General features: G+C 39.9%; 1 protein-coding gene across 1 annotated transcript in view; it reads right to left on the bottom strand.

Annotated features, from left to right (window-relative positions):
- Positions 1-1893: 1893 nt before the first annotated feature.
- LOC144785986 (uncharacterized) overlaps positions 1894-18240 on the bottom strand; it is a 252354-nt gene continuing 236007 nt past the window's right edge. Inside the window, exons 31-33 of the mRNA XM_078664891.1 lie at positions 14645-14739; positions 9386-9701; positions 1894-5244 (exon numbers count right to left, since the gene is read on the bottom strand). Coding sequence (XP_078521017.1) covers positions 5174-5244; positions 9386-9701; positions 14645-14739 — 482 coding nt within the window. The 3' untranslated portion in view covers positions 1894-5173. The remainder of the gene's footprint in view (positions 5245-9385; positions 9702-14644; positions 14740-18240) is intronic.

Here is an 18240-nt window from a genome sequence, read left to right as displayed (position 1 = left end):
GTATTGTATTCTTCATTCTTTACAAGAGACTCATCTAACACTCACACAAATAGCTTGGGTATGATTGCACAATTTCAGCGTGGAATAAATACAATGTCAAAGTAGGGGGGTTTGTCCGTATTACTATGCAAAAATTGTCTATTCGATGGAATACCAAAAACCCTTGTGAAGCCTGGTCTACATGCTGAGGCACAAATAGTCTTTGTAATCAAACAATTTGATCTCACAACTCCTTGTGCTAATCTCACACCAATGGGAACCAATAAAAGCTACCCACATATCTACAGAGTGGTTTGCTTGGTGCAAACCATTTTAAATTCTGGCTTTCCTCACTCTTTGGAGCAGGAACTAAAATCTTTAATGGGACTGTTATCTCTTTTGATCTGTGTGACTCCTCTAGTTGGAGACTCTGCCATTACAATAAAAAATAGTAGCAGGAGTCAATAATTCTCTGCTGCTGCACTCTTGTAATCTGGAACCACTATCCCACATACTCTATGAACTAATCCCACCCCTTCTATGTTCAGGAAAGATTTCGACCTTTCCCTTTACCCAGCATTTCCAGTAATCCAAACTATAACATTTTGTGTCAACTACTCAGGAGTGTCTATCTTTACACAGGAGTTTCCACCATGCTTTTACCTGCTTGTTTACTCGATCCATTTATGTAGTCTTACCTCCAAGGTAAACTTACTACTGATATTTGCAAATATTGCATCTTACACCTATACGTGATAAATGATTTATTGATTTTATTTTCGATATATCTTGTATTTTAATAATATTGTGTGCCTTCTATATTTTTTTTTGTAACACCATGTTTTATGGTTTAGTTTGTTTGTGAAGTGATCTGACATACCCTAAAACAATGAAAGCATGTTCTGAATTTGTATAAACACATTTTGACAAAGGTCCGTTTTTCAAAATGCAAAAAAAGGGCAGGTTTCTTAGAGATAATTATAAATACGAAAAAAAGCAGAGCAGTTGACACCTACTCCAGGTAAGAGATACTACCTAATCAGCTGATGCCTTTTGGTGTCTTGAGTCGATAGAGTCCTGTTTCGTAAATACACCAGTCATGAGACAAAAGGTTTCCCTGAAGTCAGACAGAGTCCTCGATTGTACCATGGAAATGATTGGTGGACCTGCCCCATGTTTTTCATTGGTTGTTTTTTTTGTTTTTTCAAAAACTAACACCAAGATTTTATTAACGCAGGTTTGCAAATGAGTACACTTTTGCATTTTTGCAGTTTCACACTTCCAGATGTTATGCTGCACTTGAAGCAAAATGGTTACTGTTTATTTATAGCAAGAAAGTTATGTTGCTCATGAGATATTTAGCTGGTGCTTGAGTATTTGTGATCCATGTTGAGAAGGTAAAATCTTAGTCACATCAAACATGTTCCTAACCATGTAAACTGTATAGTAGGCTAGCAACCATCTTCAAACTCTCCTTTTACAGCTGAAAAATACTTTGGTCACATAAGACTGGTAAGGGTCTTCTGTTCAATAGTATACCTCAAATCCCTATCTCGGAACAAACATATGACAAAATGTTCACATTAGTGATACATTAATAAATCACATATTTTAATTTCTTTACTGATATTGCTGAAATAGTATGGTAACATACCATATTAGTAAAGGCTGGTTTACAAAGTTCTTGTTCATATATGGTTCACATAATTGCATGCAGGTACTACAGCTCTGTCTCTGTATTTCTTGATAAAGCCATGGATACTTGACAAACACACTGTGAGCTCACCATCAGTCCAGCCTTTTTAATATGCATGATAAACAATGTTTTAAAGGGACATTTACTGGTATGGTGTTACCATGCAGAAAACAAAGACACAGATTGCAGATATTCTGCACAGTAAACCAATTCTCATGGAAAAATCAAAAACTTTTATTTGGCACAAAGCTTAGACAGAAGTGAACACCAATCAACAGTGCAAGTGTCTAAAGGTACATCTTTATGATTTTTTTGGTCATTAGCTTAATTCTCCGAGTAATTGACAAATTACAAAACTGCCAAGGTCAACGTGGAACAGCCTACAGATGCTAATCATCTTTTAACCATTTGTTCTATATTACCCACTCCACATGCACACGATGAACAAAGATGAGTAGAAATTAGTTCTGATGAACCACTCTTTGTTTTTTCTATCCCCTATCTCACACTTAGTCAGCAGCAAGAACTGTGAAAGAAAATGAGTTTAGGCTAAGGATACGTATTGGTGTTGGGGCCTTATTAAAGCTATCATATCGTGGCAACCGTCTTTCTCCCTCTTCTTGCATTAAAGTCAGATGGTGCTAGAGCCCTCTTGGGGTGGGTGGTCGGATGTCCTTCCTATCTAAGGTTTGGATCAAAATCTTACTATCACGAGACAAAGTTGCTGCTGCTTAGTATGGTCGGCCAACTCAATTTCTGCAGAATCTAAGGAGACTCCTTGAGTAGTAGCATCCCCCTGCACTTTGTCAAGAATTATTGGTTGTGCTTTAGATATATTTTGTGGCATTATTTACCTCTTTTCCTACCAATCTTGAGACCAAACCCAATTCAGCTCTACTTTGTCTATGCATTTTTGAACGTATGGATATAAAGTCTGAGGTAATTCGGAAAGTATCAAAGGATCTTATATCACATAAGCTTAAACAGGTTTTTTTGTGGGTTTTGTCTGTTGAGAGTTAAAGTTTATTTTTTTTTAAATAGGCATTTTATAAACCAGCAGAGAATACAAATAAAGTATTTCATGTACAGAATAAGTTTTATTTGAAGTTAAAAAAAAAATACTAATATCCCTTTGATGTTTTGAATTTCTTTTTAAAATGGATGGAGGTGCACATTCAACCCACCCCCCTTCTCTAAATATGTTCATAGAAGGTGACCTGGTTTAGTCTGTAATGGCATTCACAAATATTTAAGCTTTCAAAAGTAATTACTGTGAAGAAATGGTCCTGAGAGTGTTTTTATGGGTTGACAATGTGATTTGTATAGGCACAAGATTGAATCAACGGTGTTTTGGTTCTTCCATTAGTTTAAACATATCTACTCTACCAGTCTTTTTCTGCTTGGAGTAGACAAACTATAGATGTCAGGGTGGATCCAGCCATTATTTCCCCAATAAACGCACTCCACTGTCATGTTGGTGTGTTATAAAGCCAAAATAACAGAACTTAATAAACATAATGTAACCTAACCAATGGTTAACTTTTCATTGCAATCCGCTTTAAAAACTTTACAAGTCCCGCTTTCCCTCTTCCCCCAGCAATCCAGTGCCAACAAACATCTGTGTAGGGATGGGTAAGAAGTGCAAATATCTTGTGACATATGGCAATGTAAAGTAAGAAACCTTTACACAGTGCTTAGCTTTTCCTAGTTCCATCTATAAATTAAAAAAGTTGCCACCCCATTCAAGAGAAATATAAAAAGTCAGATTCCATGATTTAAAAAATAAATTATAAAATTCATGACACTGTATGCTACCTACATTCAATAATGTTATACCACAGTTTAAACCCCAGTACAAGACAGTGTTGGTTCTGAAAGCTCAATGTTAACAGCCTCTTACATGTTTCAAATACCAGGTATAAAATATCATGGGATCTCTTATTTCATGACGCACGATGGATTAATTTTAGTTTGCTTGCAGAGCAGATTACATTTCTGATAGCCTTTTTAAGACATAATTTAGTATTTACAACTATAATGACTGAGTTGGGGAAATTACTATAGCTAGTATTTATATTGGAGTGTATGCCTTTCTGGAACATGGTATGCTTGCTATTAAATGCGTCAAAAGTAGGCATTTAGTCTTGACCTCAACTTAATTTTATCTACAAGCATGTGACAATTCGGTACCAAAGATGCTCATTTAGCATTAGCTCATGCCCCCAAGTATTATCACATGATGAATTCCTTTTCAACTGTCATATAGTTCTAGCAGAAACATAACTAACACTAGCATTTTTTCCTGAGACTAGACTATAAAACATGGGTGTATTGTCCAAGACCCATCATGACCTGGGGCTTACCCACTCATGTAAATAACAACAACATAGAGGTCCTGAGGCAAAGATCAAAAGAGAATGAAATAGAAGAGAAGAACGTAAAGAAGAACAAAACATAGAAAATAGAGGCTGCTAAATGAAATATTAGTTGGAAAAATAAACAAGTGGATAACCTGCTTTTTATGCTCTATGTATGAGGTTGTATCACATTATCTCTTGCAAGGAAAAGTCTGCTGGCTGAATAATTATTATAACAGATTAAACTGATGCCATTATTAACAGACTCCTACTCCATATGGCAAGAAGTAACTCAAATTGAGGGCCAGCAAGTTGGATGGAGGTGCAGTTTCAAGCAACAGAGATCAGAGTTCAAAGGGATGAGAAGACAGTGAACCCCTAAGAAGAATTTACCATTCAGTTTATTAGGGGAAAGGTGCAAGGAATGCCCTGCTAAGCACATGCACCTGAGGCTATCCTTTAATTTGTGGGTAAGACGCCGCCAATGGAGGATGAATTCAGGTATTGATAAAGCATTTCAAAAGCACTGAAGATGATTAATTTCTGAGATCCAACAGTGCAATCTCATATTGGTTGCATGGTAAGGCTGAGGTCCCCTGGAATCAAATTCCCTACAGTATGATTGGGGGAGGTAGACCTGAAGCAAAAAGAGGTCTTTGAAAGGCTAAGTAAAATCATTAACTCAGTATCAAGCAATTCTACAACATACTGGCCCATTATTATTCCTTGACATGCCCATGCAATTGTACACATATTCATCATTACAGAAGACAAGGACAATCACAGGGCAGGAAGCCCAATAGACTACTCAATAAAAATCAATCACATCCCACCAAGTGTGGCAGTAATTGTTCTGGACACATTTCTAATTGGTGCAATAGTGGCACCTCTTTGGTTGTTCTAGGATAGGATAAGCATGTTGTCTAGCAGCATTCAATCAATTCTGAATCTATTCAGAGAAAGAAGTAGTGAACTAGCATGCTGTATACTGTTAGGCAAATCATGATGGAATTACAAAGACAAATATCACTTCCTGCAGGTTTTTCTTTGTCTCCTGCAATGGGAAACAGTTCCAATTGTTTTTTCTCGAAAGAAAGTCCTTTAGTGCAGTAGGTCATCCCCGTTACAGTTTCTGAGTTTTCTACATCAAGAACGTCAGGAGAGAGCTGATAAGTAGAACGTGCAGGAGTTGGAGACAGCCAAAAATTGATCCTGTAAAACCAGAGCACAGAGATAATAATTTATCAAGTACTGGTACTGTTTAAAGGCATTATCAATCCTTGGAAGGACCAGCATACAGTCTTATAGTTACCCCACATGATTGCCATCACTAGTTTCAGTTTCCTCCTGGCACAGTATAATTACAGCACATGATTTGGAATCATTAGTTTCTGTTTTCCTCCTGGCATAGTGTCTAATCTCAGTTCTTTTTATTATTAACATGTTCCTTCATCACTCTTTCAACGATTCAGTGATAATGCAGTACCACCATACCACGGTCTTTGAGGCCTGTTAGGTGATTGAATTCACAAGAGGGCTTCTACATTCAATAGCTAAAGTGAAACTATAAGATAATAGAATCTATCTGTAGATTCTTAGTTCACCACAGGTTGAGGAGCAGAGCTCTATTAAAATAAAGGCGTCAGTGGTTTTGATGTCACCATTGTGTAGCACATTGACTCATTCAATATTTTAAATTTATCTCAAAAATACATATGCAGTGAACGCACTAGAATTAGATCTCACATAAACATACATATTCACTCACAGGCTTGCAAACACAGATGACTATGCTCATGGAGACAGATATTCAAGACTTCAAAAAGTCATGAAACTGTGATCAAGGATATCATGTAACAGTCTGGTAGTTTCCGTGATATCCATTAATCCTTTAGTCATTCGTGGAGTAAGACATCTGAAATCACAGATGGACATTGCAATCAACTTAATCTCTTAAGTGCTGCAGTCGGCCGTTGGACGTTGCGAGCACTACCTTCGTAGTGCTGCGCACGTCCAACGGCCGACGCAGCCCACCCAATTTGCGGAAGCGCTGCACTGCTGCGGAATCATGACCGCCGCAAACGGGTTAACGGCCGGCAAACAAGAACACTACAATACAGTGATGCCAGAGGTTGCTGAGGAAATTGGGCCAATAAAACTAAAATGACAGAATAATAATAATCCTGGTTTTCTAGAAACTATATAAAAAGCAGAAGATTCTAAAAGTGATGGAATTATTTTGGTGCCAGAACGCCTCACCAGGGAATCCTAAAATTCTTTCAGAGAAGCACAAAGACTTCAAAAACCCATCTTCAAGACTAACATGACTTTCTTCAGTACGGTGCCCAACCGAGCAACAATTGCGCGGAGAAGCTTTTGATGATTGCAAAAAAGTTTACTAACTCTCCTCCATTTCTAGACGCTACTAATAATAAAAAGAATTGTGAGAGATTCACATGTTTCTTAGATACCAAAAGTGAAAATACAGAGACATTGCTAGCTACCACAAATACCCACAGAAATGTTATGTACTTCAAACCTGTAGAGATTTGGTCCTGGTCAACATAATCACACAGATATTAGATATTCCACTCATTTATTCCTGCCAAGATTGTGAAAGATCTCAGATCTTACATTATCTCTTACTGGACCAATATCAGTGAACATCGCCCAGCTACAAAGTATAGTAGTTCTAACCGGCTTGAAAATTGGTCAGATAACTCCACTACTCAAAAATAAGATGATGACAGTGAAGATCTAAATAAATTCTGCCCGGTTTCTAAAGTCCTTTTCCTAGGAAAAATCCATTTTCAGGAAAAATCCTGAAAGCTATGCCGCAAAGCAGGTAAAATACTTCTTTAAAGAACATATTTTGGCGATTTCCAATAAGACTATGGATCACGTTGCAGTATAGAGTCTGCAATGGCACAAATAGAGGCTGGCATGCTGCGTATCCTAGCCCAAGATGAATCCTACACACTCACCCTTCAATACTTGCCAACAATGTTTGACACTGTTGACAATTGTTCCCTGCTGCATATCCTGTCATTTGCCACTTCCTCAAAGAGTTCCTCAAGGCTCCATACTTCCTTCAACGTTTTTCAGTTTCTACAAGGAGCTCCTCAGTTCCCTTCTGGGACAGCCTTTCTTCCCTACTTTTCTGAAACCTAACTACACTTGACAGTCTCATCTCTGGACGATATTGATGACCGTGAAAAGACTCAAAGAGACCTAGAGTCTTGAATGCCACTACATCACCTCAAAATGAAGCAGAAGAAAACCAAACTCTTTCTACCATGTGCTCTGCAATGGTCAATTTTGGTGCAGTCGTAGCCAGGTGCAACAGACCTGCTAAACTGCTACACATCTGTGCCTCAGCAAGGAGCTGACCCTGTTCAGATTTTTGTTTAGCCTAGATAAAACGTCCTAACATTGTCTGCCTCCATGCTGAGGTATGAACACACCACACATATTGGTGCCAAAGCGAGAATCCAGAAGTTAAATGTTTACTTAGATTAATAAAAAGCACAAAAGGTATCAAGCTTTGCTCCGGAAAGAAGCCAGAAACTGTTTGACTTTGTTTCTTACGCTAATAAAAAATCTTAATCCTTGCTGTTACACAGAAATGTGTATTGCACACATGTATAGTATTTGGTGTTTGCCCACAATTCTCAGAGCCAACAACCTGAACATCCTTTCTACAATGACTTGGCGCTACTTTGTACAGGACCACACCGTCTACACTCTTCATTCCACATACAAAACAGTAAACAGTATGGCAAAAATCATCTCTATTTGTGGTATTCTGCAATGACCCAGTGCTCCATTCAGAGTTAAACTTGCTTACCGTCTTCCGAGCCTTACCCCTACATTTCTCAGCTACCTCATTTCCTTCTTTGGTAACTAATTCTCATTGCATGTTTTGATCCAATCTCTTATTTTCCTAGTATTCCTCTTTTCCTCAGATTTCTTCACAGTATTCAATCTAGCCAATCCATTGCTCTGGCCAAGGGCGTAGTAAACACCCCCCCCCCTCAAACCCCTCGCTGTATGAAGTGCGGGTGGCACTGAAGTAAATTGATTTGTTTCCTGGCACGTCTTAATTTTAATCTATAGCTCCTAGGTCAAGCAAAACAGTAGCAGAAACTAATAAAAAAAATTGAGAAAAAATGACCATGTCACAAGGGCAGAGTGGAGTCATAGGTTGTCAAAGAAGCCAAGAATGGTGACAAAGAGAAAGATACATTATACAAATGACAGAGAAAAAACAGTTAGAGGTAAATGCCATGAAACCCCTGGGTGCCCGTGCGCTTAATAAATTTAGAATAACATAACATTTAGAATAACATGAAGCGAGAGAGCAAAAATGAAGGAGAGTAGGCAAAATGCAAATAAGGAAAAAAGAAAGAAACAAAAAGGTAGCAAGATGGGAGATGATACAAAAGAGGAGTGGGAAAAAGCTGGGAAAAAGGAAAATGAAGGATGAAAAGAAGGACTGCAAGATAAAAGATGGTAAGACCAAAGGAATGAAAAATGAAAAACGGTAGATGGAAGATGGAAAGAAGGAAAGCAAGAACATAGAGTAAAAGTAAGAATTAAAGAATGGAATCAATACAAAAAAAGTGTGGAAAAAAGAGAGGAAGGGCAAGAGGAGTATAAGTAGAAAGAGAGGAACAAGCAAGTAATCTGAGAATGGGAAGTCAGAATTAAAGAAGGAAGAAAAGGAAGAAGAAATATAAAGCGGGACAGCTAGAAAGAAATAGATGGGCTGAAAGAAAACCAGACAGAAGAAAAGAAAGAAGGAAGGAACGGAGAGTGGAAAGAAGTATGGAAATAATAATAGAAGGAAAGAGGACAACAAAGGAAAGAAGAATAAAAGAAAGTAGATGAAAAGAATACATGAAATATATGTCAGTAATGCTAAATATGTAGTTTTTGTCTAAATTATTTTCAAGTGATGCTGTAAAAAGGACCATTTTGCACAATTTTTCGCAAATTTCCTTTGAGGGATCATTTCCCACTTGCCTTTTTAGGGAACCAATGTCTTAGCCTGATTGCACCATGTCCGCCAAACAAAAGCTCGCTTTGCTGCCGCATGGCTCAAAGTGGGAGGTACTTTATTTTTCTGGCTACTCCCTTGGTTCTGACCTTGCTGATCATGCTCTTTTCCAAACCCAGTGGTCTTTTGGAGATTCCACCCTGCAGGGTTTGTGACTACTTACAAATCAATACAGCACTGAACAAGAATTGGGTGCCTACCAGTGTATCAAGGCTTAATGAAATAGCTGGAAGAATATATGGCTTCTGCTTAGGTTGGGAATTATGAACAAAAACATGTGAACGTAGCTCCTACCTGGGTGTGGTGAGACAATGGAGAAACCACTGCTTTTAGTTGTATTTCCTGTTCCGTGGGCCACAGTCATTGTAATAGAAGAATTAGTAGGGGTAGTAGTAGAATTATTATTATTAAAAGTAGTATTAGATGTAGCAGTAGGCGAAGTGCTGGTCACAGTGTCTGGTGTGCCTCCTTGGAGTCCGATACCCAGTTTGTCCAGGTCTGACTGCTTCTGTGCTGATATCCAGTTGCTCACAACTGGATTATTTTGTTCATCCTTCAAATCACCAACGTTTGGACCAAGTAAACTTTTCACATCATCAACGGTAAGATTCTAGAGGATGCAAGAATATATTTCAGTTTGGGATATAATGGAGTCTGCAGATTACCACACTTTTTTAGTACACTGTAACTACAGTAACATTCTCACGGTTTAAGAAGTATTGCTATAGAAGCCACAATGCATAAGCTAACTTGTGTTGTTGGTGATTTCAGTTTTCATTTCGGTAATATCAATGACCTCAATACAATTGAAATGTTGACATATCTTTCAGACTACCTACATATCCCATGTGTGATTTGCACCCTGCCCGACACTTTCCACTCCCCTAAATTTATTCCTCAGGTTTGGACTGATGAATCTTCCATGATCTTTCAGCTAAAGGACTTGTGAAGGGAAAGGATATCCCCAAACCTTCCTAAAGTTAGAAGAACAATTAATAACATAAACCTACAGCTTCTCAAAGATGCTTTCTCAAGTCCTCCTGATTTAAAATGTCCTAGACGCAGTTCCATAAAATACTTTAGTGAACCTTCAAAATTGCTGACTCTGCTGTCACAACTAACAACCAGAGACTATTTCTACCAATCTTTCTGTGATAAACTACCTGAATTTTTTGATCAAACGTGTATACTAATTTGCAACGTCATCTCATAAACTAGGCCGGTATCAATTGTCGTCTCCCAAAGAAGATGTTAATATACAACACATTTCAGAATTAAATATGAACAATATATGTTCTCCACTAACTCCTTAATTTAAATGTCCAACCATCAGCAAATTAGCTTGATACGTAAAATCTTGTAGGCCAGGCTCCTCAGAAGATGCAAATCCCACTAATATTCACCATAACGATGTTCCAAAATCACCAAAACAATTTACAAGATTATTATTTTGTCACTACAATTTGGAATGGACTAAAGACCTAAAGCAAGGGATTGTCAAGCTGTTACTTGAAAGTCTAGTTTTGATCTAGAGGCCACCCACAAACTATCGTTCTGTAATGTTACTCACGACTGTTGCAAAAAATCCTTGATTACAATAGAGGCTAATCAGCTGTGCAACTAATTGGAGATGAACTCACTTCTGGATGACTCACATTTAGGAAGACTTGGCATTAAACTTGATTATAAAGTGAAAATTAACATACAAATCTCTTCAAATGTGTAAAAAATGCTCCTTGCTTTTATATAAGCTCAGACCGCTTCCCCCACCATTATCAATTGATACTAGAAAAAATCATGATAGCCACCACAATATGTTCTATTGTAACTTGCTCAACTTTGTCATCTCTAAACAGCAAGTAAGGAGACTTCAGTCCATTCAAAAACAGGCTGCTAGAGCCATCATTCAAACCTCATGACACACCGGTCAAGCGTGTCCTTTATAAACATCATTGGCTCCCTATCATAAGAGAATTAATTCCAGGTCTCTCTATGCTGTTCATAAATGACTATGTGATTGCCCTCCCAAATGTTCTCAAAAATAGATTTAAAGTGTACAAACCTACTCATCACCTCCGTTCTTCTCAATCAAATTTTGTCAGGGTACCCTGAGGTAGAAAAACTTTAGCTGGCGACAAGTCCTTTTCTGGCATCTCGAATTGAGATCCATCTCCATCCTCGTTTTGTTTTAGGAAACAACTTAAAACCTATCTGTTCTCTCTATAAATCTGGCAATTGCTCTCTGTCAAAGGCCTTTCAGGGCCTAGAGATCTTTGGGTGGGCCCATAGCATAACATAAAGCTGTATTAAGAGATGGTGCTAATCTGAAATTGTTGGGGTCATGGTATTCCTCCTTTTTTAATCCAAATGTTGTGCTGGCAATTGAATTATCTATTCCAGTGGTCTTCAAACGTCTTAATGCTGCGCCCCTCCCCCCGTTGCAAAAACAAATCCTCTGTCCCCCCTCCATTTTTTCACAATTATTCTGCTAAATTGGCAGTGTTTAAATAGGTTTAAACATATTCAAACATTGTAGTTAAGCTCTGTTAACCCTTATTAGAAATACTCACAGTCAAGCATATAAATTACAAAAGTTGTTAGTGATGGCCCATTACAAGGTAGCTTACTGCTATTCATGTTTTAACACTTAAAACAAAACATAATGTATCTCTTGGCCAGGAACTTGTCTCCACCCCCGAGATCACTTAAGCCCCCCCAGGACCCCCCCCCTTCCAGTTTGAAGACCTCTCATCTATTCAGTGGCTATCTACATTTTATTACAACCTATTTTCCTTGTTTTCTAAGAGTTTATATTGGTATCTGACTGTAAGGTTAAATCTTCAAATTCAATCAAGAAGTTTACTTATGATTTTACTTCAGGCCAACCTTTATAAATTCAATGTGAATTATTTGTGATGCGAGTTTGTAAATCGCTGGTTGAGACAAAGGTATCACTCTTCGGTTCAGTGCTATCAGGAGTGAAAACTTGATTTATAAAGTGAAATACATCGCACTTAACCTTAATTCAGGGGATACATGTTGGGTGCTGTTAATATCTGATTTATGACCCTCCAGTATGTCCCCTTCAGTTTTATCCAACGTGCTGTACCATTTCATCCTCTCCTGACCATTCTGTAATTTTTCAGCTTTTGTCCTACCTTTGCCTGGCCAGATGTTGAGTTTTCATTCTGTTCTACGCCAAGTTATCACATTGCTCAGTATTTAACGTGTTGCTCTTAAGCTCATTTAACCTAGATTTTCAATATAAACTCTTTCTGATTCTAATAATTGGTGATCTAGTTTTCAGACCTCCTCCCTCTTGATCTGGTACCAGCCCCTCAGCATCAGTGTCGATCTAGACACTGATCTATAAGCTTCATTCTCCTCCGCTCTTATGACACCGCTCGCTGTTCGTTCTCATTTACTGTTTGGGGCATTGGTCACTGCGTGCTTCATTAATTCTCCACTGCAGTTTGGACAATGGTCACTACAGGCTTAATCCTGCTCCAACCTTAGGACACTAGTCCCTGCGTACGTCTTTCTTCTCCACAACTAGGACTGTGGTCACTGTATGCTTAATTGTCCTCCACCCACAGGACTTTACTCACTGCATGCATCATTCTCCTCCATTCTTATGGCAAGTTGGGGATACTGGTTACTGGTTGTTTTTCCCCTCAATTCTTAGGGCAGTAGCCACTGCATGAGCCATTCTCCTCCCCACTTATGAAACCTGTCATCGCTACTTTAGTCTCTGGCGCCTGTGGAACACTAGCCACTGCCACTGCATGTCTTCTTCATACTTGGAAGAATTGCCACAGCACGCGCTGTTCCCCTGTATCCGTAGGACAGTAATCACTGTATCCTTCTTGTGCCTCCATTATTAGGACAGTGATCACTGCTTGCTCAATTCTCCTCCACTCTTAAGAAAGTTTTTGCCGCAATCTTTACTCTCCCCCACCAAGCGATCCGACCCACTGCATGGTACATTTTTCTCCATTCTTAGGGAAGTGGTCTCTGCATGCCTAATTCTCCTGCAGATTTAGGAAACTTGTCACGGCATGCATTATTACATCTGATTTAGGCCACTGGTGAAAGCATGTTTCATCCTTCTTTGCGCTTAGGACATAGGGCACTCCATGCTTCATTCCCCTCAAGACTTAGGACACTTGTTACTGCATGTATTACTACTTCTATCTCAGAACACTGGCCACAGCACTTTTCATTCTACTTTGCCCATAGAATAATGGGGAACTGCATGCTTCATTCTCCTACACTCTTAAGAAACTTGTCACTGCATGCATTATTACTTCTGCATCAGCACACTGGTGAAGGCCTGTTTTATCCTCCTCTGCCCTTAGAATAATGGGGCACTGCATGCTTCATTCCCCTCCACTCTTAGGAAACTTGTCACTGCATGTCTTATTACTTCTGCCTCAGCACACCGGTGAAGGCTTGTTTTATCCTCCTCTGCCCTTAGAGAAACAGGGCACTGCATGCTTCATTCTCCTGCAGACTTAAGAAACATGTCACTGGATGCAGTATTACTTTGGTCTCAGGACACTGGCTACAGCATTTCATCTTCTTCTGCCCTTAGACTAATGGGGCACTGCCTGCTTCTTTCTCTTCCACTCTTAGGAAACTTGTCACTGCATGCATTATCACTTCTGCCTCAGGACGCTGGTGGAAGCTTGTTTTATTCTCCCCTGCCCTTAGAGAAACGGGGCACTGCAAGCTTCATTTCCCTCCACTCTTATGAAACTTGTCACTGCATGCAGTATTACTTTGGTCTCAGGACACTGGCTACGGTATGTTTTATCATCCTCTGCCCTTAGGACAATGGGGGCTGCATGCTTCATTCCCCTGCAGATGTAGGACACTTGTCACTGCATGCATTATTACATCTGCCTCAGCACCTGGACACAGCATGTTTCATTCTCCTCTGCCCTTAGAATAATGGACCACTTCATTCTCCTCCACTCTTAGGAAACTTGTCACTGCATGCATTATTACTTCTGCCTCAGGACACTGGTGGAAGCATGTTTCATCCTTCTCTGCCCTTAGCACGTAGGGCACTGTATGCTTCATTCTCCTGCAGACTTAGGAAACTTGTCACAACATGCATTATTACTTCGGCCTCACAACACTGGACACAGCACGCTTCATTCTCCTCTGCCCTTAGAGTAATGGGGCACTGCATGCTTCATTCTCCTGCAGACTTAGGAAAGTTGCCACTGCATGCATTATTACTTCTGTCTCAGGACACTGGTCACAGCATGTTTCATCCTCATCCTCCTCTGCCCTTAGAGTAATGGGGCACTGCATGCTTCATTGGTCTTGCATTGTCCTTAGTACATGGTTCACTACATTACTTCACTGCTCGCTTATATATACGCTTCCTCTCTCTTAGTTTCTCATCACTGTTCTCTGCCTTGTCCTGTTGACGCTAACTACTAATCACTCGCCTCTTTACAGAACGCAAGCACTGCATAATCAAAAGTGACCAACTGTGAACAAGTCAGCACTACCAAGCACCCAGCAAACCCCCTCTCCTACCATCACTGTGTCAGGATATAACGTTGTGAAGGTGTATATATCCATGTTCACGTTTTGTAGGGCCAGGGCCTTTATGTCACCAGCAGGAGCACCACCTGAAAAGTAATTGTAGACAAAAAAACTATATATTACACACCTTCAAACATGTTATTAACTAACATATAACAATATAAAATAGGGTGGCACTTCTAGAGTGCACCGTAGAATTGCACCCTGTCTCTAGCAACAAAGTTGTGAATCTAACATAAAAGAAATGTCTTAGCCCAGTGGTTCCCAAACTTTTGACTCCTGAGGACCCCCATTGAGTCACCACTGGAAACCGGGGACCCCCAAGCAATTTGTATGGTTTAAATTTCAAACATTAAAACAGTAATTCCCCCAAAAATATACACATGTGTGCACACAAAACAAATACTCTAATTACTAAGGATTTTAGTATTTTATATTGGAAGAATTTGCAAAAAACTAAAACATTTAATGGGAAGGTTTGTGCGGCAACTCCTTAACTAACTTTTAAATAGTTGGTTTTATTTCGCAGTACGAGGCTCCTGCTCCTGCCAGGGCCAGACTGGAAACCCAAAGCCGCTCTGGCAAATGTTTTCAGACCAGTCCCCATACGGTGCACACCAAGTGCAGATAGCAAGCCTGACCACTTCAAAGGGGGCTTTGGGAGGCTCTCCCACATAGAAAATTTAGGAAACAGTGGTGCGTTCTACAACACATTTATCATTATATATTGAGTTTTATTAGCTTTTAAAGCATAGTAAAGGATGACCTTACTATGCACCTGGATACGACAATCTTTGTTGGGGTCTTCAATGATTCCCTTACTATCACCCTCCAACAGTGCATCTCATCTCTCCATAGCCCCTCTGTCACATGTATTATAGCATCTCTCATACCATTGTAGGATGTCAGAGCACTTTACATCACACACATCGAGGCAATGAATCATACATGTACATCAATGTATAGAAAATGTTACATAAGGCAAAGGGGATTATTAGGTGTAGGATTCACATGACATTCATACTGGTAGGCATTTTTTTTTAAAGTGCTTGGTTTTGTCGTGTTTTGGCAGCTCCTGAGTTAGCGTTTAGCACAGCTACACGGTCTTTTCTGTATACTTGACCAAAACGAACGGGGGCCATTTTGAATCCCTTTGACTTCCGTTTCAATGAACACGCTGCCTCGTGGTCAGTGTGCCCTTTCGTCCTTTCTCGATACCCATGGTCACTAGTTTGCTCGGCAACAGGCTATTTTTAGTACTGGTCAAGCGCACATGCGCATTACGCACTACTTGGTCACTCTTCAGGAATGTTCACGCTAACTGACCAGTGCTGTTGTAACTCCTCCCACGTGTTGGCTGTGTTCCAAAAATGACCTTATATGTACCTAAAATGTGTAAACTTGTAACCGCCTATCTTTTTATTGCTATTAAACCATATAAAAGAGGTCGCGCACCGATGTTCGGTGTGCTACTTCTTACATTGCCGAAGGGTGCTGTAGGAATGTATCACCACCCCATGGGGTCTTAATAAAATTGTCTTTTACCTTTTCCAGTGTCCGTGCCAACTTCTATACTAAGGTGTTCGAGAGTTTAGCAGAGTATGTAGGCCTGATTTGAACCCAACACCACAATTGGCGACCACGAAGAGACTCATCGGCGACTCGGAGGCCCGAAGGAGAGGTCGTGACGAAGGTTAGGAAACTCGCCATGGACGCGATCGCTGCCATTGAGTGACCCGAGTCTCGGCACCCACGGTGTGTTTTCCCTTCCTTCCGATCTGACCTTCCAGGTGGCGCCGGTCCTCGACTGAGATTCTGATCTTGGATTGTCGTGATGTGCCGTTTTGGCTGATTCGACTACAGAACTTGGCAGTTGGACTTTGGACGTTTGAAAAGAAAATTGGTAAGCTTTTGAGTGGTGAGGTAGTCTACTGACACTTACTTTGAATTTTGAAACTTTGAATTTTGAATTTGAATCTGTTAGCTAACGTTTTGAATCTTTGAATTTTGAATTTGAATATTGAATTTGAATATGTGAAGTGCACCTCACATAGGCAGGCATGTAGGGATATTTCTCTGATTTATTTTGATTTGAATGAGTGCACCGTGTTAGGTGTCATTTTGTAGTATCGCGGTTTCGTGGTACTTTTTGAAACATGCCTGTTTTTAGCACACTCCGTAGGATGTGCTGTTCTGAAAATGGTACCAATTATCGATTGAGTGAAAAACAGCCGGCTCCCCCAGAGGGGACTCCAAATCGTGAAATGTATGTTAAATACGGTATTCCACCTATAATGTATAGTGCATTATGGCATAAGTATACTAAGACTGATCGTGAATTACAGTGGCCACTATATGGGTCATTTGACCTTCGAAAGGTACAGTATGTCGAGCAGTGTTTGTTTCAGCGAAGGTCTAGACAAGATATGTTTGATTGTGTGCGTACGTGGGAGAAAGAGGTGCGTGAACGAGCGAAGCGTGAGGAAGCCTTGGCGGAGAAAGTGCAGCGGAAGGCTGCACATGACAAAGCTTTACAGCTACAGGAGAAGGAATTACAGGAAAAGAAAGAGAGGGAGAGACGAGAACGTAATCTGCAGGTTAATGGTCAATTCCCTATCAGGCGTCCTCTCTATCCAGTTCTTACTAATGAAACAGATGATTTTTCATTGCTAGATCGTTGTCCGCCTCCGTACGTCGCACCTACGGCTCCGAACGAGGACTCGGACGAGGATAGTGATCGAACACAGCGTACCAGGTTATATACGGAACGAGCTACGGAATTGCGCTCGATTGCGCGAAAGCTAAATAGTAATACTGTTACTGTTTCTGATGTTACTAAACAAATGGAGCAGTGGTCTGATAAGGAACGACTGTATTTTTTAGATCATTTTGGAGATGAAGTTGTTGAGCGATATAGAAAATATTCTCTCGAGTTAGAACCTAAGGAGATATCTAAGACTCGTGAGAATTTTCGTAAAGGTCTTTTTGTTCTTTCAGATGCGGACGACTTCTTCAAGCGGTTGCTTGAACTGCGTAGTGAGACGACACGGCTACGGGAGTTGGAAAAATCGAAGAATTCGTCTACGTCCGGAGCGACGGGGATATCCAAAGAATGCCCTATCTTTGAAACAGATAAGATCGCTGCGATTAATGTTAGACCTATGCGAGAAGCTGCGCCTTTATATGTCCCTCATAAAGGGGATGGCACAGATGATGATAAAAGCTCCAAAGACGCGAAAGGGTATTTTGTATATAATTGGGTTTATACGCCTTGGAATAGAGCAGATGTTATGGCGCTTAAGAATGCGTTACCTGATCCCCGTAAAAACCCTGCGGCTTTTTATGAAAATGTTGAAAGTGCAATTTCTTCATGTATCATGACGTTAGTTGATATTGATCTATTTTTCGGGCTGATATTGCCCCCTGATATGTGGAGAGTGATTCGTAGGTTTGATGACCAGGCGACTCTCGGGGCCACTTGGAAAGATATTGTTCAGGCTGATTTAGATAGAGAACCAGCATGTAAACCGTGTAAATTAATATTAGATCTTCCAGGTGCCATACTAACAATATTAAAGACTCTTGCT

Source organism: Lissotriton helveticus, chromosome 10, assembly GCF_964261635.1.
Source record: "Lissotriton helveticus chromosome 10, aLisHel1.1, whole genome shotgun sequence".
In the NCBI taxonomy this organism is placed as follows: Eukaryota; Metazoa; Chordata; class Amphibia; order Caudata; family Salamandridae; genus Lissotriton; species Lissotriton helveticus.
This window is presented reverse-complemented; position numbering and strand designations above follow the sequence as displayed.